A 22,891-nucleotide genomic window follows, 5' to 3' on the forward strand; every position below is an offset into this window, starting at 1 on the left:
TGTATATTTGCATTTTAAAGCAGGCTGTTAACCAAGTGAATCTCTTTAGTGGAATACTCTGTCAGGGTCCCAGGATAGAGCCGCCATTCCTCCTTCCCTCTCTCTTCCCTCTCTCTTCCCTCTCTCCCCCTCCCTCCCCCCTCCCCCTTCCCTCTCTCTCCCCCTCCCTCCTCCCCTCCCCTCCCCTCCCTCCTCCCCGCCCCTCCCCCTCCCCCCCCTTTCCCTCTGTCTCTCTCTCTCTTAATGAGATATCTTACCTCCCTCACTTTCAGAGCAGCACTGATTTCTTTAGGGGCCCAAATATAACTAATGAGATTGTAAAGGGAGGCCACAGCCTTTCCAGAGGGCTCAGCCCTCAGCTTGCCGGGCTGTGTTAGCACCAGGTGCATCTGGTCTGTGTCAGCTGCTCCCCGTCTGGGATGTGGCTTCCCTGGGCGTCACTTTGCAGGTGCTCCTCTCAGGGTCTCTCTAGAGCAAGCAGTTGTTTAGGAATCCTGCTGTCACCCCTCCTGGCCACGTGACTGGCCTGCTAAGCTCAGGCACAGTGAGCCGGACTTCAGAGCCAGGGGCCTGGAGAGAACGCTCTGTGTTGTATAAGCGACCTTGTTTTGCCATTTGTCGAGCAGAATTTGTTGCAGGCAAATGATCCATGTTATCACCTATTCTGCTTCCCTGAATCCTTTATTAACTTCATTAGCTTTGTCTTTCTGCTGCTGCTGCCAAGCAAGGGTAGTTAGAAGTCTTGTAAATTAAAATGCCCCTTTCTCCTCATGTCTGGAGAAAGTGGAAATAGCCACTGGCCACGTTGAAGGGTAGAGGGAGAGGCTCTGCTTGCCCTCCATTTCCTCTGAAGTCAGGTCTTCAAGGCGACTTATTTTAGGGGCAAATAGAATGAGTGGCCAGGTCATCTGAAATACCCACAATAAATGTTAGTACTGAACAATATTTCAGCATAACTGATGATTTTTGCCTTACCTGTGCTTATAAAGGGCACCGTAACTGGTTCCGAAGTGGCCCAGATGGTGCGCAGCTGGGGCCAGCCTGACCTCTGTCCTCGGTGGGCAGGAAAGCTCGGCCTCTCTGGGCACCTACCTCCTGGCCCCAGGGGTGGGGCCGTTTTTATAGGCGCCTCCGGCCTCTGCCTCTAGAGGTCATCACGCCTTTCCAAATGGCTGGAGCCAGCATCAGTGTTTCAAAGGGACCAGGGAACCCAGAGCTGCAGCCTTTGGGGCCAGTCTAATGCTGTATCTCCCTTCTGCTGAGGAAATCCTCACTCAAACAGGAAGAACTGGGCTAAGGAATAGCTCTCATTCTTCCTTATAGCCAGGTACCCAGAAATGCCACCCCCGTAGGCAAGCACCAGCCCAGCTGCTCCCTCTTGTCATTATCACCTCAGAAAGTGATGTGCCGGTCTCAGCTGGTGACTGGTTGCTGTTGGAAGAGTGAGGAGATCTGTACACTGGTCGAGAGTGAAGATGGAGAGCACGGGTTCCCCACGCTCCATCTCAGCAGCTGTTAAATGGTTATCATGTATTGGACACTGGGTTAGCCCTGAAGATACAGATGAGACCCAGACAGCCCCCACCTAACGGCACCTGCTTTGCCTAGCAGAGGAGACCGGCCCTGTAGCAGATAATTTCACAAACTGGGCCACTGGGGGGTCCTTCCTATTTTAATCCAGTCCCTATAAGGGCTGTTTCTGCCAGCGCCTGTGAGACCAGATTGAGAAGCAACGTACAATGTTGAGGCCTATGTTATGTAACAACTCCCCCAGAACACATTGTTTTGTTCATTCTGATCCAAATACTTAGCCCTTCGTGGTCAGCTTCAATTGAAGGCTAGATTCTACTTCCCCCTTCCACCACCACCACTGAAGCTTGGCTTTATTTCCCTCCTGCAGCCTCTCCTACTCAGGGTGTCCTGGCCTCCACCTTTCAGATCCAGGTAGCTAACTCTGTATGAAGGCATTTGAGACCTGTGGGAATCCCGGCAGCACTTACAGCCTCGGCACTGGTCAAGGGAATTGAGTAAGGAAGAATTCCAAAGATAGAGAATTTCTTTGTCTCTGTCTTTCATCTGGTCTCAGGGCCAACAGGGTAGGTTTCTGCAAGTTTAAGCTGCTTTCCCCTAAGCAGGCTGCAAAGCAGTCTGGGAGAACGGGAAGCAGATTAAATTAATCTCAGTGTGCTGAGCTTGGCAGGGGGTGAGATTGTGTATGGTTGTTCCAGAAATAGCCCAAACTCCTTTGTGACTGAAGCACATGATAAGGTATTGCCTACAAGATGACTGCAAAGCAAAACAGCTGCAAACCTTTGTACAGTCGTAAAACGCTCTCCCTTCCGTCCCTTGGATTCTGTGTCTCCTGTAATCTGCCCCAGAGGTATAATGGAGAGTAATAGTTTATAATGTTGTGGTGAAGGGGTTTATTAGTTTGTTCTCTTGCTTAATAAGATCCTTTTTTAAAAACTTAGATTCCCAAAAAGGCTTTTTCCTCCCAGAGTTAAGTGTTGGCTCTGTAGCCTCTGAGCTGGTGAATGTCTCTGTTTGCTACTGTATTTGGCATGAGGCAGGACTCTGACCTCAGGAGCTCCCCCCTCGTCTTGCAGTGTACGTTAGTAGGCACAGATCTGAGAGACAGGAGGGAAGGGGGGAGAGGGGGCAAGGAGAAGAGTCGAACAAGGTTGGAGAGATCCCATAAAAGGAGACACGGTATCAGCAGCTGTTTGGTGATAAATATCAGTGAAAAGAGGGAGGTGGGCATGATCCCAGAATTCAGAGGAGAATGGATTAATTCCATAGAAGTATTATAAACTAAAACAAGGGAGTCACTCATTGCCCTCCATCTGTGTTCTCAGCGAGGAACGAGATTGTGTTCGAAAGAAACAAAACAAAACTCTTACCAACAGGATCTCTTGGATCAATACACTTGATATATTATGTTGGTATTGACTGAGTACCTGACTTTAAAAGATGCTGGCAAAGAAGACCTAGGGTGATGATGAATTTGCAGCCTTTTATGTAAGAAGTAGTCAAAGGAGGAGAGGGAGTGTGGCCTGGAGGAGAGAGCTGGGCTCACAAGTGACATCCTTCATGACACCAAGAGCATTTCTGAGTGTTTCCCGGTGTGCTAGCACTGCACTGCTATTCATTTTCTCACTTAGTCCTCGTAGCAACACTAAAGGGTAGGTCTTATTATTGTCTGTATTTTATAGCTGGAGAAACGGAGGCTCAGAGACAGAAGAGGACTTGTCCCTAATCCACTTGAGTGCTAGAGACCAGTCTCTAAGCCAGGTCTAAGCCTGTGTTTTTGCCCATTATACAAATAAGATTAGCCTTGTTCTGTGTGGTCCTAAGGAATAGAACCAGGGTAAGTGGATAGAAATTAACAGAAGATAGATTTTGGGCTCATTATAAGGAAGAACTTATTAATTGAACTGCCCAAGTTGGGAACAAACTACTTCAGAGGTAGTGAGTTCCTTTGTCATTAGAGGTATTCAAACAAATGCCAGAAAATAACTGGGTGGGGCTATTATAGGGAAGGGTCAAGCATTGGTAAGGGGTTGAACCAGACTTTCTAATCTTCTGATTCTGTAATCTGTACAGTAGCTCATTAGCGAAGCCATGGAATATTTTACTAGGCTCTAATTAGAAGGGAATAGCCATCATCTAAAAATAGGATTTTAACTTACATAGTAAGCTTTCTATTTTAACAACATTTATTCATTATTTTAAATAAAATACAGATTTGTTTCTTTGCATATTTAAAATATTTTAAAATATAAAAGCAAAAATGTAATTATGTAAGTACAGACTTAAATATTTAAAATTTAAAAGCAAAGAAACTTCATTTGATTGATTGTATAATTAACTCAGTCCTCCTAGTTATTCATGGATTGTTAAGGAAAGATTTTTTTTTTTCTAGCTCCCAAACACCTTTACAATTTTAGAAAGACTGATTCTAAGGGAGAAATTTTCCATCCCTATAGAAAGGTCAGAAATGTCAAAAAAACTTTTTCAAAGGACTATAAACACGTAAAGGAATTTTTCTAACTTGCTGGTATGACTGTGTCTCCAAAAAAATTAATTAAAAAAAAAATCTCATTAATCACATCTCTTAGGTAACTCCTGCTCAGCTCTGAAATTTATTATAGTTGAATTATAGAGGTCTGAGTACTGAAGGCATGTGTCATGGCCAACTCTTTTTTTTAACAAAAAAGATATATCCCAGTTTTTGCACATTAGGACTACTAGTAAGAAAATGAGCCGGTTATAAACCTTTTCTAAAATGAGTTTATTTGATTTCTCCATGCCACATAATTAGGCATCGTGAATTCCTATTCTGTGGTGGGACTTTTAGATCTTTAACATGAAATAAGAGCACCTTCATATAAATTTTGTGCAAAAATTACTTAGCTAATAAATATACTGAAATTGTTTTTAAAGTGTGTAATACATACATTCACACTGGGTTATGCTTCCCGTCAATAGGCTTGTTGCAATAAAGAAATGGCTTTTTCTTTCTTTTTCTCTTTCTTTCTTTTTTTTCTTTTTTAGGAAGTTCCAGGTTAAAGGCAACCTCAGCTTCACACAGTTGGTGGTGGTAGATAATGGCCCTGGGAAGCGGTGGGGGGAGTTAAAAAAGTGAAGAGAGAAAAGTTGCTTCTAAAACAGTGAAGCAACTCAGGAGAGGTACTGTTTGGAGTGGAGGAAAGGGGGTCCCTTGTGGTGTGGTTCTGTAAAGGCACCTCATCATACTTACTGGAGCTCTGTCAGGCTCTTCAGAGAAAGGCTGGCAGGCCCGTGGAGAGGAAATCTTAAGCAGGGCTCTCCTTGGAGGGAAGGAGTCTGTGGTTGGCTGAGAATCAGATTGGATGTGGAGCTAAGAACTGGACAAGAGGCTTGATTGGGAGCAGGAGACCTGCAGAAACAGCATAGGAAACCTCAGCTCTGCCTAGGGGCTTCCTCGGTGGAGAAACAGAATACACACATATCTTAATGCAGTGATCCCAAATAACCAGTCTCCGATTAGGCAGATGTGTGTTAAAATGTTTACTTGGGGTTCAGTACTTTGACATTTCACAGCACGCTTAAAATCTAACCCTTTCCTGAGGAACCTCGTAGAAGGTTCATTTATCCTCTCTCCCCCAAGCCCTGTCATGCCCCAAGCCCTATACCTAGTTCAGCTTTTCATCTTGGTTTTAGATGTCACCTTGAATACATTTTCTCCCTTGAGCAGAATGTTAACTTGTTTGTCCAGATCAATATTGACCAAGGTCTGAACTCCTCAAAGGCAGAATCCTTGCCTGTGTAACCCGGTTGGACTATTCTTAGCACAGTTGGGAAATTAAGAAACACTGCTGGTGGATGAGCTGCATTGTTGCAGAACAGACTGTAGTCTCACTTGGTAGTGGGTCCATTGAGACTGTACCACTTCTGAATGGGTCACTGAGGGAGGGGACTGCTTGGTTTGCATCATCGGGCAGTGTTGAGTCCCTGCTCTGCTACTGGCCTAGACCTGGTTCTGACCCCCCCTGCTTGTGTTTTCCTGCTTTCCCTTGTACAGAGACAGGGCAGGGCATTGTTCATGCACTGACCGACCTCAGCAGCCCCGGCATGACCTCAGGGAACGGAAACTCTGCCTCCAGCATCACCGGCACTGCCCCCCAGAATGGTGAGAATAAACCACCACAGGCCATTGTGAAACCCCAAATCCTGACGCATGTTATCGAAGGGTTTGTGATCCAGGAGGGGGCGGAGCCTTTCCCGGTACGGACTACTTCTTTTCCCCTCTTTTTTTTTTTTTTTTTTTAATAAGTATACTTTGGATGTGTATTAGAATAGCTTTACATTTCCATGTAAAATTTCTGAAAATGTGAAAAATTTGCTCTTTCCTTGCTAATTTTCCCCCAAAGGAATATCAGAGCCATTTTCTTTCTAGGATTGAGTGTCTTCCTAAAGTCCAGAAGGGGTCAGTGATTAAGAATAATTGGCAAGACCCCTTGGTTAGAAGTTTCCACACAGACTCAGCTGTGTCCCTGCCTGGTAAAGTGCGAACCCCTTGGTTAGAAGGGAGTTCACATTGGGGTATTTGGTGCAGGATGATGGACTTTGGCATTCAGGTTTGAATGCCAAAACCCCCAAATGGCAACACTTTGGCTGGTTAGAGGGCAAAAGGAACCTGTGTAGAAGAGAATTCTCAAGATCTATCTGAATGGAAGACAAGCGAACAGAGTTACAGCCTGAAGCTTCTTTTCTGGGGACAGAGCCTTGAAAGGGGAGTGAATGAGGGGCACTTCGGAAAGGGGCACTTCATCAAGTGTCTCCAATTAAAGCGTAAGACCAAGGGGAAACACAGAAGAATCAAGAAAATGGCTCATTAGAACAGCACCCAGAGCCAGTAGTGTGCAGTGTGAATTGGTGAGACAGGTGGCCTGCTCTGTAGGTGGGAGGAGCCCAGAGCCAGGTGCACTCCAGCCTCTCTCGTGACAAACTTAACTGGCTATTAGAGACACAACATCTTCATGGGAGGCCATCTGTCTTTTGCACGTTCTTTGGATCACGAGTGGTTTGAATAGTCAGCTGAAGCCTCTGAGCTTGATTAACTGAGATGGGTGGACTGCCCTTCTAAAATGCCAAAAGACAAAAATGCCAAGACAGGTTCTTGTCCTCTTTCCCTCTGGAGGTCGGTCAAGGCCTGTGGCACCTTAGCTATAAGTAGCTCTAGCCCTGTCACACCCCTTCCCTCATTAGACTAGGTCCTCCCTTTGGCCCCCTGGAGAAGCTCCAGAACCCAGCTGATCTCACAGGGTCGATGCAGATTGGACAGCAGCCCCAGCATCGCCCTAGAGATCTGGCAACCAGGCCACCTGCACAAAAGGCAACAAAGGGAGTGCACCAGAGTGAATCAGCTAGTCTGGGATCCTGGCACCACCGAGGGCCTTTGCTTTCCGGTGTGGCCCAGCGTCCACGTTTTCCTCTTCTCCTCCGTGGCTGCCTGTCCCTCTGGCTCGGGTAGGGCAGTGGTAAGGGAGAGAACAGTAACGCATCCAGGAACGGCGGCTGGGTCTGTGTGTCACACATACAGTCACACACAGCCTCAGCTGAGTGCCTGCCCCGTGACGCGTGAGTGCTGGGGCCTGGCCCTTGTCTGGTGCTGCGGGAAACCTGATCCCTGCCTCCATCTCTGCCCCCTAGACGCTTGCAAGAGTAGATATTCTCCTGACCTCCTAAGCCATCCATTGGTCCTGGGTTGAAGCCATTTCCATCCCCGTGCTTTGGTGGTCATCGGCATCTTGCTTCTTGAGCTAAAGGCAAAACAGGCCTTGAGCAGGGTGTACCTGAATGGTGATACAGGGGCGGGCATCTGTGCCTGGGTGCTTTATACATGTAATTTTGATGAGGCTGGATAGCAAGGAAGCATGCCCACCTGACCCTTATGGCCTCCATGTTGCCTTGTCCCCTAGGTGGGACGCTCATCCCTGCTGGTGGGGAATCTCAAGAAGAAGTATGCACAGGGGTTCTTGCCTGAGAAACTTCCGCAGCAGGACCATACCACCACCACTGACTCAGAGATGGAGGAGCCCTATCTGCAAGGTAGCGTCTCAGACCCTGGATGCTGGGGCTTCTGATGGGGCTGAACAGGACTCAGCAAGGCTGGAAGGTCCTTTCCTGGTATCCACAGAGGGGCTCTGAGCCGGGGAGCGTGTGAACATGTCAGCTGACCAGATGTTTCCCCCAGTGCCTGCTCAGCCCTGTCCCTAGAAAACGGACGGCAGTTCCTGCCCCTGGGGAACTGGGTGTGCCCTGCCTGTCTCCAGCCCCATTCCTGCCAGCCCCAGGATTCCAAGAGCGGCTTTGCCCGCGTGAGTCACTCACCAGTTGTAGGCCTTCAGGAGCAGCCCCAGGTGGCTTGTGCCCTTCCTCTACCGCCTCAGGAGCCTGCACTCAGGACGGGGGCCAGCGAGGGCTGCACTTGCCACACGAGCCACCGACTAAGTGGAGGTGGGACGGGACGCCCACGTAGGCTGCAGAACTCCTGGGCTCTGTTACCCAGGCTGGCAGCCAACTGGACACCTCAAGGGAAGGGCGGGGTAATTCCAGATCAGTGGTGACAGCATTGAAGCTTTCCCTCTGAGCTGCCTGCTCTCTTCCAGGGTCATAAAGAGGGGTGCTGGTTCTTCCCCACCCGTGCTTTGTCTCACAGCCCTTAGAAGAAGAAACTGCTGGGTGTCCAGGGGCCATCTTTGGACACCTTTGGATACTTTCCAGGGGTCAAACCACAGCCCTTCCAAAAAATAGCGACAAAAGCAGTTTGGCACTCTCCAAGCCGCTGCTGCAGGCAGGACAGAGCAGAGAGGCCCCGGGGTGGGGGTGGCGCTGTGGGCAGTCCTGTGGGGACTACTCCTTGTCCGCGCTTACCGATTTTCATGCTTTTCAGAATCCAAGGAGGAGGGTACTCCCCTTAAACTCAAGTGTGAGCTCTGTGGCCGGGTGGACTTTGCCTACAAGTTCAAGCGTTCCAAGCGCTTCTGCTCCATGGCTTGTGCAAAAAGGTAAGAGCCTCAGCCCCTTCCCTTTTCTTGGGATTGCGCCTTGGTACCCAGCTCTTTATTTCCGTGACCTGCCTGAAAGCAGCATCCTGTCACTCGTTCACCAAAGAACTCCCATGAGCAGAGCAGAGTAAGCGGCAAGGGTCCAAGGGAAGGAAGCAGCATTTAGCTTGTCTGGCCCTCCTGGGTCCCACTGGCACCCACCTTTGGCAGCTCCCATCTCCTTAGGGTTTACCGAAGCTTCCACCAGAAGCTTTGCGCAGAGCCACTGCGCTGGCTACAGATGTTTCCTTTGTGAGCATTCACCCAGCTCAGAAGACAGATGATCACGGTAAACACACCAACGTTGTTTACTGTGGGCCGGCTGGGTGTGAGTCTCTGTGCTGGGTGTTAATGTGCATTATGTCATCTAATCTTCAAAGTAATACTGTGGGGCAGGTATTGCTATGATGCCCTTTATACATGTTAGGAAACTGAGGCACCAAGGAGAAGTAATTGCGCCTAAAGCCTTCGAGCTGGGGATCTAGACTTGGCTGACTCTAAGCCCGGAGTGCTCCTTGTGCCAAGAGGGAAGAGGCCTGAGCCCCCGGAAAAGAGGAACTCTCTAGGCCCCAGGCAGAGATGCCCTGCACACCAGCTGGAGTAGGGCTGTCCGCAGCCCTCCCTCCCCGCAGGCTGCGCTGGAGGGCCTCCCACACCTTTGTGATGCTCTGCCAAGCTGTCCTCCGTTAGGACAGAGGACACTCGTTTCCCGGCCCCAGTGATACGTGGAGTGGAGTGTGGCAGCCCTGAGTTCTTACCGTGATCCAAGTTGTTGTGCCAGGCACTTTGCACACATTAGCTTACGTTATTGCCAGACCGGTTACAGAAAGTGAGTGGTCTCCTCCCCAACTCTAGATAAGGAAACGGAGGGGCTAAGTGACTTGCCCAGATCCACACAGCTAGTACTAAGTGATGGACTTGGAACGGGTAGGCAGACTCAAATTTTGCCAAGTATCTTGGCTGCTCTTACTCCTCCTGGGCCATTCGCCCCGCGACTGCCCTGACCGCCCTTGTTCCCCTGGCTCTGGCAGGTACAATGTGGGATGCACCAAACGAGTGGGCCTTTTCCACTCGGACCGGAGCAAGCTGCAGAAGGCAGGAGCCACAACCCACAACCGCCGTCGGGCCAGCAAAGCCAGTCTGCCAACACTTACCAAGGATACCAAGAAGCAGGTGAGAGGCTGGCGGAGCCTGAAGCTTGTGCTCTCGGGTCCCCACCAACTTCCCTTCCTAACACTACCCGGCACGCCCGCCGTCCTTTTCCGCTGCTGGCGTCAGTGCTCCATCATGTTCTCATCTCTCATGATCTGTCAGGTCAAGCCGTCTCCCTGTGTCCCTTCATTTAGACCCACGGGTGCTTCAACTTTCCCTCTCCATGACCTTGCCCCGACTTCACCCCTTTCTTCCAGTTTGCCTCCATCCTTGACTTCCGGGGCTCCCCTGCCTGAAGAGACAGGCTGTCCCAGGTAGCACCTGCCTTCCGAGGAGGGCTAGGTGAGAGGCAGCCGACACCCTTTACTTCCCCTCCTTGTTGCCTCTCTGAACATCAGAGCACTAAGTCCTTGAAGGTCTCTACCAGGAACGTGGGTATTTGTTCATTAAATATGCTTTAGCACTGGCTGTACGTTGCGGCCCCTCCCGTTGCGGAGCACAGGCTCCGGACGCGCAGGCCCAGCGGCCATGGCCCACGGACCCAGCCGCTCCGCGGCACGCGGGATCCTCCCGGACCCGGGCATGAACCCGTATCCCCTGCATCGGCAGGCGGGCTCTCAACCATTGCGCCACCGGGGAAGCCCCTTAAATCTCTTAAGTTGTGCTACAGGAACTCAGCCTAGTATGATGCTTCAGACCTTATGTGTATTTTGGTGTTTATTGTTTTTGTTTTGGCCATAAACCTCTTTGAGAATCTGATGAAAGCTACAGTCCAACATGGACATACACAAGAAAATTTAAATGCTGTTTCAGGTGGTTTACAGACCATCCCCCTAAACCAACAGAGCCCTGGTTAGAAACCCCACGTCTAGAAGAAAGAACAGACGTAGAATCAGATCACTCCAGTGTAGTGTGGTACACACTCCAGTGCTGGCACCGACTCTGCTTAGGATCAGAGAGGGGACATGGCAAAAGATGCTTTTTGATCTCAAATTCAAAGATAACATAGTAGCAGACCGCATAGCAAAGGGAGAATATACCTGCCTTTGCCCAGCACTCTGTTAGAGGTGCTTTATGCCCCCATCCTGAAGAAAACCGTTTCTCTGTGCTCCCAGCCAGCAGGCACTGTACCCCTCTCAGTTGCTGCCGCACTGCAGCTAACACACAGCCAGGAAGACTCCAGCCGTTGCTCCGACAACTCAAGCTACGAGGAGCCCCTGTCACCCATCTCAGCCAGCTCATCCACCTCCCGCCGGCGACAAGGCCAGCGGGACCTGGAGCTCCCTGACGTGCACATGCGGGACCTGGTGGGCATAGGGCACCACTTCCTGCCAAGCGAGCCCACCAAATGGAATGTGGAAGATGTCTATGAATTCATCCGCTCTCTGCCAGGTAAGGTCCTTGGAAGTTCCACGTGTGCCTGGAGTAGCAAGGAAAGCGAGGGTGTGAGAGACCTCACCTGCCGCCACCAGGAGAGACCGGGCAGTTCAGGGAGAGGCTCGGGTTCAGGAACGGGGGCAGAGACGAGTAGGAGGAGGTACCTGCCGGTAAAAGCTTACATTCTAGCATGGAGCACCGACTGTAATGTTCCGTGGCTATAATCCGCCGTATCTGTGGGCTCGGCGAGGGGCCTGTGTGAAGGTGATGACGTGACCAACCCTGTGTGTCTCCGGGGCGAGTTGGGAGGGGCATCAAGTGGGAGTGGAGGAAATTGGTCAAGGAGAACGTTAGAACGAAGAACGTTTACACTGAGTGACAGTGGACAAGCAGGCCTGTGCCACATGGAGAGACTGCCTCAGGGGGCAGCCTAAGCAGAGGCACAAAGACACGCAAGCATGTAAAGGAGCTGGCAGCTGCACGTGACCCTGGGTGCGCAGCGCCGGTGGTCTCTAGGGTAGGATCTAGAAATGAACCTTGAAAGACCTCCCATCTGCACGGCTGTGCTCGTTGAGACCAGAGCTTCTCCACTGTTTCTTCTGCCAGTCTCACCCAGCCACTGACCAGGTCAGGCAGTGGTGACCAGAAGCCCGTTCACTCAGAGACCAAAGTGGGATATAATGGTTAAGAGCAGGCTTCGGAGTTAAACAGAACTGGGCTCAAATCCTGGCTCTGCCACTTAACCCAGTGTATTAGTTCATCTATTGCTGCATCCCCCAAATTTGTTATTGCACAGGTAATGTGGATAAGGAATTCAGGAGTGGTTTAGGTGGGCAGTTCTGCCACAGGGATTCTTAGGAGGTTGCGATGAGGATGTCGGCCAAGGCCAGCCAAGGCCATGTGAAGGGTCACCTGGGGCTGTCAGATCTTCTGCCAGGGTGCCTCACTCACAGCTTCTCAGGGAGTGTGTGGCTGCTGGCAGGAGGCCTCAGTCACTCTCCCACGGGTCTCTTCAGAACGCTCACGCTTGAGTGTTCTCGTGACGTGGCAGCCAGTTGTCTCCCCAGGGGCTGATCCAAGAGAGCCAGGTGGAAACCACCCACCATGCCCTTTACAATCTAGCCTCAGAAATCACATTCTGTCACTTCAACAATATCTTGCTGACCACACAGGTCACCCCATTCATTGTGAGGGACTCTTGAAGGCATGAAAGGGAAGCAAGGATTGTTGGGAGCTACTTGGAGGCTGGCTACTACCATAGTTCACCCCAGTGATTCATGTTCCTCCCTCATGCCAAATACCCTCACCCCCTACCTGAGGCCCCACAAGTCTCATCCCATTACAGCAGAGGTTTGAGGTCCAGGATCTCAGCATCTAACTCAGATCCAGGCACTGATGAGGCTCACTGGGTCCAGCTCCTCAAGGATGATTCCTCTCAATCTGCAGACCTGAGAACGAGGAACAGGTTATCCACTTCCCTCCACAAACCTAGGATATGGTGGGATGGGCATCGGGTAACCACGGTAGACGTGCCCATTCAGGATGCTCCGTTCAAGAAGGGAGAACACAGGAGGCTACAGGAGTCACCAGCCCATAGCAGGGCATGTGTTGGCATTTCCTTGATTAGGACTCAAAGCCCGGAGTGATTCTCTTTCGTTCTTGGTTCCACCCTGAGTCATCCTTCCTTTCTCATGAAAGGTAGCCTGTGGAGTTGTTTTCTCAGCCTACTTCCTGCTGCTTTTATTTCATATTACCTCTGACCCTTTCCGTCCAGTCCATGTGAGCAGTGTTTCTGCCAGACGATTCTCTCTTACTCTTTGTGGGCTTTTTATGAATGTTATCCAACAGTGTCTTCAAGACAAGCCTTACTCCACATTAGGTTTCTTCTGAAGCTGAGGGACAGTGCCCTTAACAGTCTGAGGAGCTGGGCCATTCAATGGAGAGGCTCTGTGAGGCACGCCCATAAAATCCTGAGAGCGTGTTTGATCCAACAGTTCTCTGAGGCAGCACCTCGGAGCTTTCTGCGGTCTTAACAAAAGATTTAAGTCACTCACCCCCGCAGTTTCATCTTTATAGACTGTGTCTTTTTGACTGTGTCCTGGATTTGGTCTTTGCCTAGACACCATTTCTTAATTTTAGCATCATTTGCCATCTGGAGAGGCTGAGGAGTTTCAAAAGCAGCAAATCCAGGCTCCTTCCTGTTGACGTTTTCCTCGACCTCGTCCCTCCTCACATTTCCTGCGGCCACGGTGGGAAGCCAGGTGGCACCTGCAGCGGTCTGCCTGAGGTCTCCTGAGCCCAAGCAACGTTCAGGAGGCGTCTCACGCCCACCGGGTTACCACCAGCAACAGTGTTGCTAAATTTTCTACTATTTCATAACAAGGATCCCTTTTCTTCCAATTTCCAGTAAGCTTCCTCATGTTCCTTTAAGCCTCCCCAGCAGTTTCCTCAAAGGCCATCAGGCTTCTTCCTCCCGTCTCTCAGGGAACCTTAGACCTTCACTGCTGCTCTCCTCAAAGTCCCTCCGGCTCCTGCCCACTGCCCAGTCCAAGGCCACGCCCACATGGTGAAGGGGTGGTGATGGCAGCACCCATCTTCCAAGTATCCAGATCTGCATTAGTTACCTACTGCCGTGAAACAGATTACTCCAAGCCTAGTGGCTTAAAACAGTAATCACTTCTTATCTCAAGAGTTCTGTGGAGTGACTTAGCTGGGCACTTCTGGCACGGAGTATCTTTCAAGGGCTCAGTCACAATAGCAGCCAGAGCTGCAGTTTCTGAGGGCTTGGAGCTGGAGGACCCCCTTCCAAGGTGCTGCGCTCACTTGGCAACGGGGGGCTGGCTCTGGGCAAGAGGCCTCAGTTCCTCTCCAAGTGGGCTTCTCCGGAGGGCTGCTTGAGTGTCCTCACGACACGGTGGTTGGCATATTCCAAAATAAATTATCCAAAAGACCAAGGTGAAGCTGCTGCGCCCTTTATGATCCAGCCTTGGAAATCCCATGCTGTCACTTCCACAACACCGTACTGATCTCCGGGGTCAGCCCAGTTCACTTGGGGGTGGGGTGGGCAGGGTGAACAAGGAGGTGTCGGGTCACAGGACCACCGTAGAGTCTGGCTACCTTGGGAAGTCACTCAGCCTCTCGCAAGCTGTAAAATAAGAACAGCAACACCTTCTGCAAGGTGTGGTCATGAGGATCAAGTGAGATGATGCATCTGAAGGGCAGTGACTGCCAAGCGTGCCCGCCGGTAGCTCTCATTAATACTGTCTTTGGTCATGCCCCCTCAGGCTGCCAGGAGATAGCAGAGGAATTCCGTGCCCAGGAAATCGACGGGCAAGCTCTGCTGCTGCTCAAGGAGGACCACCTGATGAGTGCCATGAACATCAAGCTGGGGCCTGCCCTCAAGATCTATGCACGCATCAGCATGCTCAAGGACTCCTAGGGCTGGCCGGCCACCGGGTTTCCAGCCCCGGGCTCCTCCTCCCGAATGAGCACAGCCAGCGGACACTCCTGGGGGCCCAGAAATGGGGCCAGTTGAGGGAAGGGGCCTTCCCTGTGGGGCATGGCTGGGGAGGAGGTCTCGGCACCTCCTCAATGGCTCTCAGGGGCCTTTCTTTCTGTGGGAGGGGCAGAGAGGTAGGTGGCGCAGAAGATGGGGCTTTATGCTTGTACATATTGATAGCACTGGCTTCCTCCAAAGTCCCACTACTCTAGCCCCGCTCTCTTCCCCTCCCTCTGTCCCCCATTTTCCAGGGGGTATACGGTCAGGGCTCCCAACCTGAGTTGGGTCACTTCCAAGGGCAGCCGTCAGGCCTGCCTAGAGGCCTCGGAAGCCCTTGCCTGCCTTCCTCCACTTCTTTCTCCGGGCCCAGCTAACTCTCCCGCTGCCAGCTTCTCCCACTGCAGCCTGTTTCTGAAGCAGCCAGAAGGGTTCTCCCCCTTCACCCTCTACAGGTGGAGGGAGAGAAGTTGGGCCCAGTTTGGCCACGCCTGCTGGCACAGACGCCTTAACGCTGTGTGTGTGACTGTGTGACTGTGTGGGAGCCTGGACTGACTGGCCGAGAGCCACCCTCTGGCATCTCCAGGTGTTTTGTAGCAAACAGCCACTTAGTGCTTTGTCCTGGACTCCACTCAGCCTCAGGATGGGGAATAGGAAAGAAGGGCCGCCTCAGTGCAGAGAGGCACGATCAGAAAGTGATGAAGATTAGTAGGAGATTTTCCTTTCCAGATGGCCGTGGTGTCTCCGCAGCCCCTTCCCGCACTGTGACATCCCCCTGACTGCCCTGCTGTGTCACAGGCGGCACTGAGGAAGCTGCTGGTGGGCTGGGCTGGGCCGGGCCGGGCCACGCCTCCCCATCTGCCTGCCCGCCCGCCCTGGGAGCCCAGCGGTGGGGCCCAGGGAACGTCCAAGGGCAGAAGAGCTGGAGTGACCACCAGTGAGGTGAAGAAGGCGGCCTGCGGCCTCGGGTCCCACACTTCTCTGCCTCTGGAACTCGCTGGCGCGGTCTGAGCTGCCGTGGAGGAGGCGGGGCCACCTCTGACTTGCCGGGGCCTCTGCAGACTCCTGGGGACAGTGGGACTCTCCCTGGGCGGAGGGTGGGTGCCCTTCTGAGCTTGTTCTGTTCCCCACTCACACCCCCCAGGCAGGGTTGGAATGAAGGACTTTTTTAACCTTTTGTTTTTTTAAAAATAAATCCGTAAAATCTGTTCCTTCTGTGCCTTTCTCCCCTGGGACGCCTTTCTGTGGTCCTGAATGGCTCCTTTTCATCTGTCAGGAGAGGGGTGGGTCCCTGGGTTGGGGGAGGGACGACCACCTTAACGGGATAGCATATCCTCCACGCTTCGCTGGGGCTGGGTCCTTTGAGGGTGCCCCTGGCCGCAGTCCACGTGAGAAAAGCAGATCCCACCTCTGCTCTAAACACAGGTGTCCCCCGGAGTGTGAGGTCCAGCCCCTTCAACTCTGAGCCCCCCTACCCGGCAGTGCCACCAGGGAGACACGATGCTGTCGGGCCAGGGATATCTGGCACACCTGAGGCAGAGCCCAGACCCTTCCCTCGGCCGCAGACACCTGTGGTGGTTGCAGCTCCACGTCCAGAACTGCCCTTGGGGTGGCTTTGGCTCACTCAACCCCTGAGCGTTTTCTGGATGCTGCAATAGCAAACTATTAGGAGAGTCTCTGCCTCAAGGAGGTGACACCTAAGCCTCGAATAAAGGAGAAGGGCCTTCCAGGCGCAGACCGCTCACCTTTCATTCAGTCTGTAACATGCTGTAACGGCGGGGCCCGGGGAGATAAGCAGGGACCTTTTCAGAGCCAGTACCCATATCTGGACGAGAACTCTCTGGAAGGCCTTTTAAAATGTAGCCACTACCGGAGGAAGAGGAGAAACAAACTGGTTAGTGGACGACCCAGGGGGTGGAGCCAGGACTGGAAAGCCTGGTGGTCCCGGAGGTCAGGAATGGCGACAGGACAGAGGCCAGTGCAGGACCCTGGGCCGAGGGGGAGTGGCAAGGAGCAAGGACCTCAGAACCTCGGGGAAGGTGCCTGGTGGAGAGGACGCCTCGGGAGCCCCCTGCGCTGCCCTCCCCTCTCCAGGCCAGGTGGGCCGGCCCACCGTGGCCCGTGCAGCTCGGTGAGTCCAGGCTGGACGTCCACTTCCCCTTTCTGTAGGACAACGCCGGGCTCAAACTGAGTTTGTCCTCATGTGTGTGGTGGAGAAGGGAACTAAAACTCCTGAAAGAGGATATGGTGGATTTGCAGGACTGACTGACACAGGTAAGTATCAGTGCTGTTTCTTCACTCTGGGTGAAAGGCCCCAGTTTGCAGGGTGCCTCCTTCAACATACATTTGCTCCTGATGTTTACACCTTACACAGAATTTTGCAGAACTTTTTTGATCATGACCAACAGTCTAAAAAAAGTTTCCCACCCTCGTATACGTACTTGAATATATATAACTGAAACAAAACAATCACAAAACAATCCCTACCCTGATGTACAATACATTCTGGTATTTTCAATTCCCTTCCTGTCTCGGTCATGATCCATAAGATTGATTTCATGGCCCTCTGATGGATCATAACCTGCACTTTAAAAAAAACCCTGCCTAGTGCAAACTTTCCAGAACTTTTCCATGTGACTACCTTGTGTGGCTCTTACCCTGTCCTGGGTGACTGGTGTACATACCTGTTTTACTGAAGAGACCAAGCGCTCCTCAAGGTGAACTGTCCAAGGTCACAATCAGGTGACCAGTGCCCTTGAGATCTGGCTGAAGCTCTGCGCAGAACAAGGTTCTCCCTGGGTGGCAAACACCACAGTCTGGCCCGAGGACCACGACACTGAAGCAGGGCACAGGGAGCCCGGGGGAGGAACAGCAGTCAGTACAAAATGTCTCAGCACCTCTGGCCAACCAGAGCTGGCCTTCCATCCACCCTCTTCCAGGTGATTGGCCCCAGGGGCCTCTTTTCCGGGTAGTTCATCCCTGCTTGCTCCTGTGGGTGTGGTTTCTGGCAGATGGCCTGAAACTGCTTTGTCCCAGTCACCTAGAATGGGTCATTTCTTCCCTGGCTCTGAGCTGAGAAGGTTCTTGGCAGGCTGTCCCACCAGCTTCCTGTCATGGCTCTCAGGCAAGGACTCAGGTGAGGGGGGGGACACTGCCAGTGTCAGGGGGAAGATGAGGCGGGACAGTTGTCCTGAGAGGAGTCCAGCCTGGTGGCCAGAACAGTCAAGGAGGAGGCACCAAGGCTGGCCTGCTGAGAACCAGCTGAGCCATATAGGTCCTGGGAGAAGGTGACTGGAGGACATCGCCCAAGGGGCAGAGACGGTCCAAGGAATGGATGGTGGGGTGGGGAGAGGCTGCATCCTGGGAGATCTCGTAGCCTGTGAAGAGCTCGGCGACTCCTCCTGCCGCCCTGAACTCTGAGCCCTCTTGGTGAGCAGAGAACAGACTTTGGGGCGCACCTTCCACTGCCACTGTGAGCCCTCTATTCCAACTGGGAGTGACTGTCCAGGATTGCAAACTTGTTCCCACTTAGGAACTAATGACTGATCTTCAGCCTCTTCCTGAAAGCAAGGAGAGTACAGGAGCAGGGCATGAGGCCACCTTGCAGGACCACCTTCTGCAGGTGGAAGCGGGGTGGAGGGGAGGGGATCCTTTTGAAAATATCGGAGCAAGGAACTGGGAGGAATGGGTCAGGCAGGCGCCTCTGTGGACTAGGGGCTCCCAGGCTGGGCCATGGGAGGGGGCGGCAGGAGCCTGTTGCAGGCCTGGGTGTCAGCACCCTCCCAGGACTGAAAGCTGGAGCCCACCTGGACCACTTGGGGACAACTCTGCCTGGCTGCCCTAGTTGGGAGGGGCCAGCTAAGAGGGTCAGACGGCAGTGAGGGCAGAGAGAGCTCCGCTGCAGCCTTCTCCTGCCCCTGGCACCTCCCATGCCGTCCCTCCGGGGGGAAAGTCTCACTTCCAGGAGCGACTGTAAAATATCTCAGTAATTTTTATATCGATTACATATTGAAAGGATATTTGGGGGTTACATATTGAAATGATATATTAGGTTAAATTAAAATACTAAAATTAATTTCGGTTTCTTTTCACTTTTTTAACATGGCTACTACTAGAAAATTTTAATTTACGTTCCTGGCTCACATTATATTTCTATTGCACAATGCTGTTCCAGATTTTTTCCTACGTTTTTATAAAACGACATAGAAACACATGTCTGTAAATGCACAGGTACACAGGTATAGGGGCTTCTTCCCCCCTCACAGAAGTGCAGCCAGCCTCTATGTACAGTTGTTACTTCCTCTTCCATTTGATTGTTTAGGCCCTCTTTTCCCGAGAGCACATATAAACCTACCTCATCCTTTTCAGTGGCCACGTTGCTTTCCATTGTATAAAAATGCATAATTCATTCATCCAACTCCCTAAGGACGAACAGTGGTGTTGTTTATCTCCATTTGCTTTTTCCTGCAATGCTAGGAGAACATCCTTGGCCTGCCCGCTGTGAAGTCTCTGTTTCTAGAGGTGGGAAAGTTGGGTCTGGTGTGAGTGCTTGAAATGATTTTGCAAGCTCCTCAGGCAGGGCTAAGAGAGGTGGACTTCACCTTGCAGTCACTAGAAAGGCTTAAAAACACTTGTTTTTCCTAAATGGCTAACTCTGTATTTTTCCTTCATTAAAAAAGCAATAAAAGCACATTACGGACAACTGGGGGTAAAAATAAAGGGAAAAAGCCCTCCCATGACTTATTACACAGTCACTTAAGTTTTCCCTTTCAGTCTTATTTGCTGGGGCATGTTTTCATTGCTAGATTGTAACCACAGTGCCCATCAATTTTAGATCCTGCTTTTTTCATTCACGGTTCCTGTGCAAGTTTTTTCCATGTGACTGCAGACTCTTCATAAAAAGTTTATTTAGCCAGTCCCTTCGGCTGGACGCTGGGGCCTTTTTCAGTTGTATCTGAGAGGGCTGCACAATGCCTTCTCCACCTGTGCTCTCCAGCCCACGTTCAACCAAGCTCAAGTCTCCCTGCGAAACACAGGCACCTCCATCAATCCCAAGCCCTCAGCCTCTCCAGTTACCATCCTCTCCCTTTCCTTTTACAGCCAAACTTCCGCAAAGAGCCGCTTCCACCACCATCCCCCCAGCCTCCACTGCCTCCTCTACTCACTCAGTCCCCTGCCCGTCCCCAACCGTGTCCTCGGTGCCTGGGCCCTGGCTCTCCTTCCTCTGCTCTCTCCCTCTCCCACAGCGTCCCTGCCCTCCTGGTGAATCCCAGAACTCTCTCCCGAGCCTGCCTGCCTGCCTGCCTTCTGGGCTCCAGCTTCTTATCCCCAACCAGACTATCGGCCACCATCTCCTTTCCTGGTCCCCCAGCCCTGTCCCTCTCATCAGTGACCAAGTCCTGCCCATCAACCTCCTTGACAGCCATTCATCACCTACTCCTCCCCAACCCACTGCCAACACTCACCTGTCTTCCTGCCTCCACAATGCTCCCTGGTCCCTGCCCCACGTCCAGGCTCAACAGTTCAGCTGGAGTATCTTCCAAGTAAAAATGTGACAGCATCACTCCCTGAAGAAAAGAGCTTTCAGGGCTCCCCATGGCCTTCAAGATGAAGTCCAAACCCTTTATCCTGGAATGTGGGCCCTGGGTGACCTGGCTCAGGCTTATCTCCAGCCTCAACTCTCATCACTTCCTATCCACACCCTATACCCCGCCCCTGCGGCAGGCCTGCAGTTCCCCATACTTTCCAAGCACCCTCACCTCGTCACTTTTACACAGTGCTGTTTCTTTTTCATGGACCTCCCTTTCCCCTCCACTGCCTTCTTTGTGTGGATAACTTTTAGTTCTTCAGGTCCTAGCTTAAGGGTCACCTCCTCCAGGAAGCCTCCCTGACTTCTCCCCAATGGTATCTTGCCATTTGCAAGATAATGGTATCTTGTATTTACACTAATCACAGCCTTTGCTGTGCTGTGTTCCATTCATCTGTTTGCAGTGTGTCATGTGACCCCATTCCCCTCCCTTCCTGGCCACCCACATCTTCCTGACCCTGCTCCCTTAAAGACAAGGTCTGTGTCTCGCTCACCCCTGAATCCTTGACCTAGCACAGTGCTTGATTCTGAGCTTGTGACCAATAAGTATAGGCTGAACGCATGAATGAGCAGAAGCTAGTGAACATCTTGATGCATAAACTTTTCCCATGCCGAAGATGATCTCCTTTGAACAGATTCCCAGAAGCTGCAGTGATTGGATTAAAGGGGATGACTATTGAAAGCTTCAATTCCCACAGCTAAGTAGCTTTCCAAAAAAGCTGTAGCAATTTACATCCCACCAGCAGGTGTAAGAGCGTCTGTCTCGCTGTATTCTCCCAGTGTGGCTATTTTCATTTCTTTCTTTTTAAAAAGTGCTCATTTTATAGGCAAAACATCCCACCTAGTTCTAATCTATGGGTCTTTGATTACTACTGAGGGTGAACATTTTTCCCTATGTCTGCCTACTAAATGCATTTCCCCTTCGAGGATTTCCCTGTTCATGTGACATGGACAGTTAAGGCAGGTGGCGTTTTGCGAGCTGACTCTGGGGGCTGTGTCAGGCGTGACTGGGAGCAGGGAGGTCGCTGCTGCAATGGTCCTGGTGGGGGATGAGCAGGCAGGGTCACTGTGGGGGCCGGAGAAATAGGAGGGGCAGAGGGGGGTGGAGATCAAGGAGGCCAAGCCAACCACCCACCCCTGGGGACTGACAGTGGGCGAGGCAGAGGGAGGGGTCAGTGCACCCAGGTTTCACCAGCTGAACAGAAGGGGTGTCTGCCCTGAGATACACAGGCAGATATGTACACACACAACCGCAAGGTGCCTCTCTGAGCTATTTACTGGATACACCTGCTGAGGAACGGTGAGGTGGGGCAGCAGAAAAGGCAGGGGCGGGAGGGTCTGATCAGGCAGGCTTCTTGAAAGAGACCAGAGGAGGCAGATTTTGGAAGGACTCATAGGGCAGGGAGGGGAGCTGGGAGGTTGTGCAGAGAATCCTGAGGGCTTGTTTAGGAATAATACTACGAATGATAATCAACAATAGCTAAAGCTTACTGAGCTTTTACTGTGTGCAAGGCCTTGTTCTAATCACTTAGCAGGTATTAACTCAATATCCACTGCAGCCCTCTAAGGTATGTATTCTTATTATCTGCATTTCTAGACAAGGAGACTAAAGTGCAGAGGCCCAGAACCTTGCCCAAGGTCAGACAGCTAAGAAGTGGTGGCCTGGGATTCAAACCTGGGGGTCTGGCCCCAGTGGCCAGGCTTCTCACCATATGGGTCCTGTCTGTCTAGAGACACCAGCACCCAGAAGGGCTGAGGAGAGTTGGAGGAGACCCCCCCAGAGGAGCTTATTAAAATTTTCAACTTTTAGTGCCCTTCTGGAAAACAAGCAACCATGGACAAATCCCAAGTCCACCTCCTCTGAGCCAGCAGTGGGGTTGCTGAGCTCTGCTGGAGGGACCCGGCCCTGTGACTGGAGCTGCCATAGACACGTGGTCCCTGACCACAGCCGGCCCTCCGGGCAGCCCAGCAACTCATCCCTAAGCCCCAGACGCTCTCAAATCACAGCCACCAAGCCACAAACCTCCCTGCATCCCCTCCCAGACTCTCCCCTGTCCGAGGTCAATCCTACCCAGGCTAAGTGCCCCAACCCCTAACTTACTGTCCCCCAAGTTTGCTGCCAGGAAAAGCAAAAAATTATACATCTAAATACTCATCACAAAGGACCTGGTCAGGTAAATGATGCCACCTCCAGTCAATGGCATATTAGGCAGCTGGAAAAAAGGGTGAAGAAGCACTTCAAGTACTGAGGTGGAATAACCTCAAGGACATAATGGTCAGTGGAAAATGCAAAGTGGAGAACAGCATATCACTGTTCTACCACTTGTGGGGGAAAAATAGAGGAAGGGACAGAGGGAAGGGAGAGAGAATTTGCTACCATATTTATTTGCCTGTATGTGCATAAACTATCCCCTTGCAGGGGAACCGGGTGGCCGTGGCTGGGAACAGGAAGGACTGCACTGTCTATACTCTTTTGTACCTTTGAATGTCTGTGCCAAGTGAACAGAATAATACATTCATATTAAAACGAACAAATAAATGAAACACTGAATTGCCTCTTTTTTCATATATATGTGTGTGTGTATAAAAATATATGCAGGGCTTCCTTGGTGGCGCAGTGGTTGAGAATCCGCCTGCCGATGCAGGGGACACGGGTTCGTGCCCCGGTCCGGGAAGATCCCACATGCC

At 51.6% G+C, this 22,891-nt stretch overlaps 2 protein-coding genes across 8 annotated transcripts in view; both read left to right on the top strand.

The window, feature by feature from the left end:
• The window catches only part of PHC2 (polyhomeotic homolog 2), a 104,538-nt gene extending 88,714 nt beyond the window's left edge, over nucleotides 1-15,824 (top strand). For all 7 annotated transcript variants that reach the window (XM_024125292.3, XM_028486639.2, XM_028486647.2 and 4 more), the window contains 6 exons: nucleotides 5,564-5,766; nucleotides 7,464-7,593; nucleotides 8,438-8,552; nucleotides 9,623-9,764; nucleotides 10,859-11,135; nucleotides 14,405-15,824. In XM_024125292.3, the coding sequence (XP_023981060.1) occupies nucleotides 5,564-5,766; nucleotides 7,464-7,593; nucleotides 8,438-8,552; nucleotides 9,623-9,764; nucleotides 10,859-11,135; nucleotides 14,405-14,559 (1,022 nt within the window). In that variant the 3' untranslated portion in view covers nucleotides 14,560-15,824. The remainder of the gene's footprint in view (nucleotides 1-5,563; nucleotides 5,767-7,463; nucleotides 7,594-8,437; nucleotides 8,553-9,622; nucleotides 9,765-10,858; nucleotides 11,136-14,404) is intronic.
• Nucleotides 15,825-16,573: 749 nt separating this feature from the next.
• The window catches only part of A3GALT2 (alpha 1,3-galactosyltransferase 2), an 11,172-nt gene continuing 4,854 nt past the window's right edge, over nucleotides 16,574-22,891 (top strand). The window contains exons 1-2 of the mRNA XM_007125114.2: nucleotides 16,574-16,655; nucleotides 16,786-16,890. Of these exons, the coding sequence (XP_007125176.2) occupies nucleotides 16,574-16,655; nucleotides 16,786-16,890 (187 nt within the window). The remainder of the gene's footprint in view (nucleotides 16,656-16,785; nucleotides 16,891-22,891) is intronic.

The sequence above is a fragment of the Physeter macrocephalus genome, chromosome 3 (assembly GCF_002837175.3).
Source record: "Physeter macrocephalus isolate SW-GA chromosome 3, ASM283717v5, whole genome shotgun sequence".
Classification (NCBI taxonomy): domain Eukaryota; kingdom Metazoa; phylum Chordata; class Mammalia; order Artiodactyla; family Physeteridae; genus Physeter; species Physeter macrocephalus.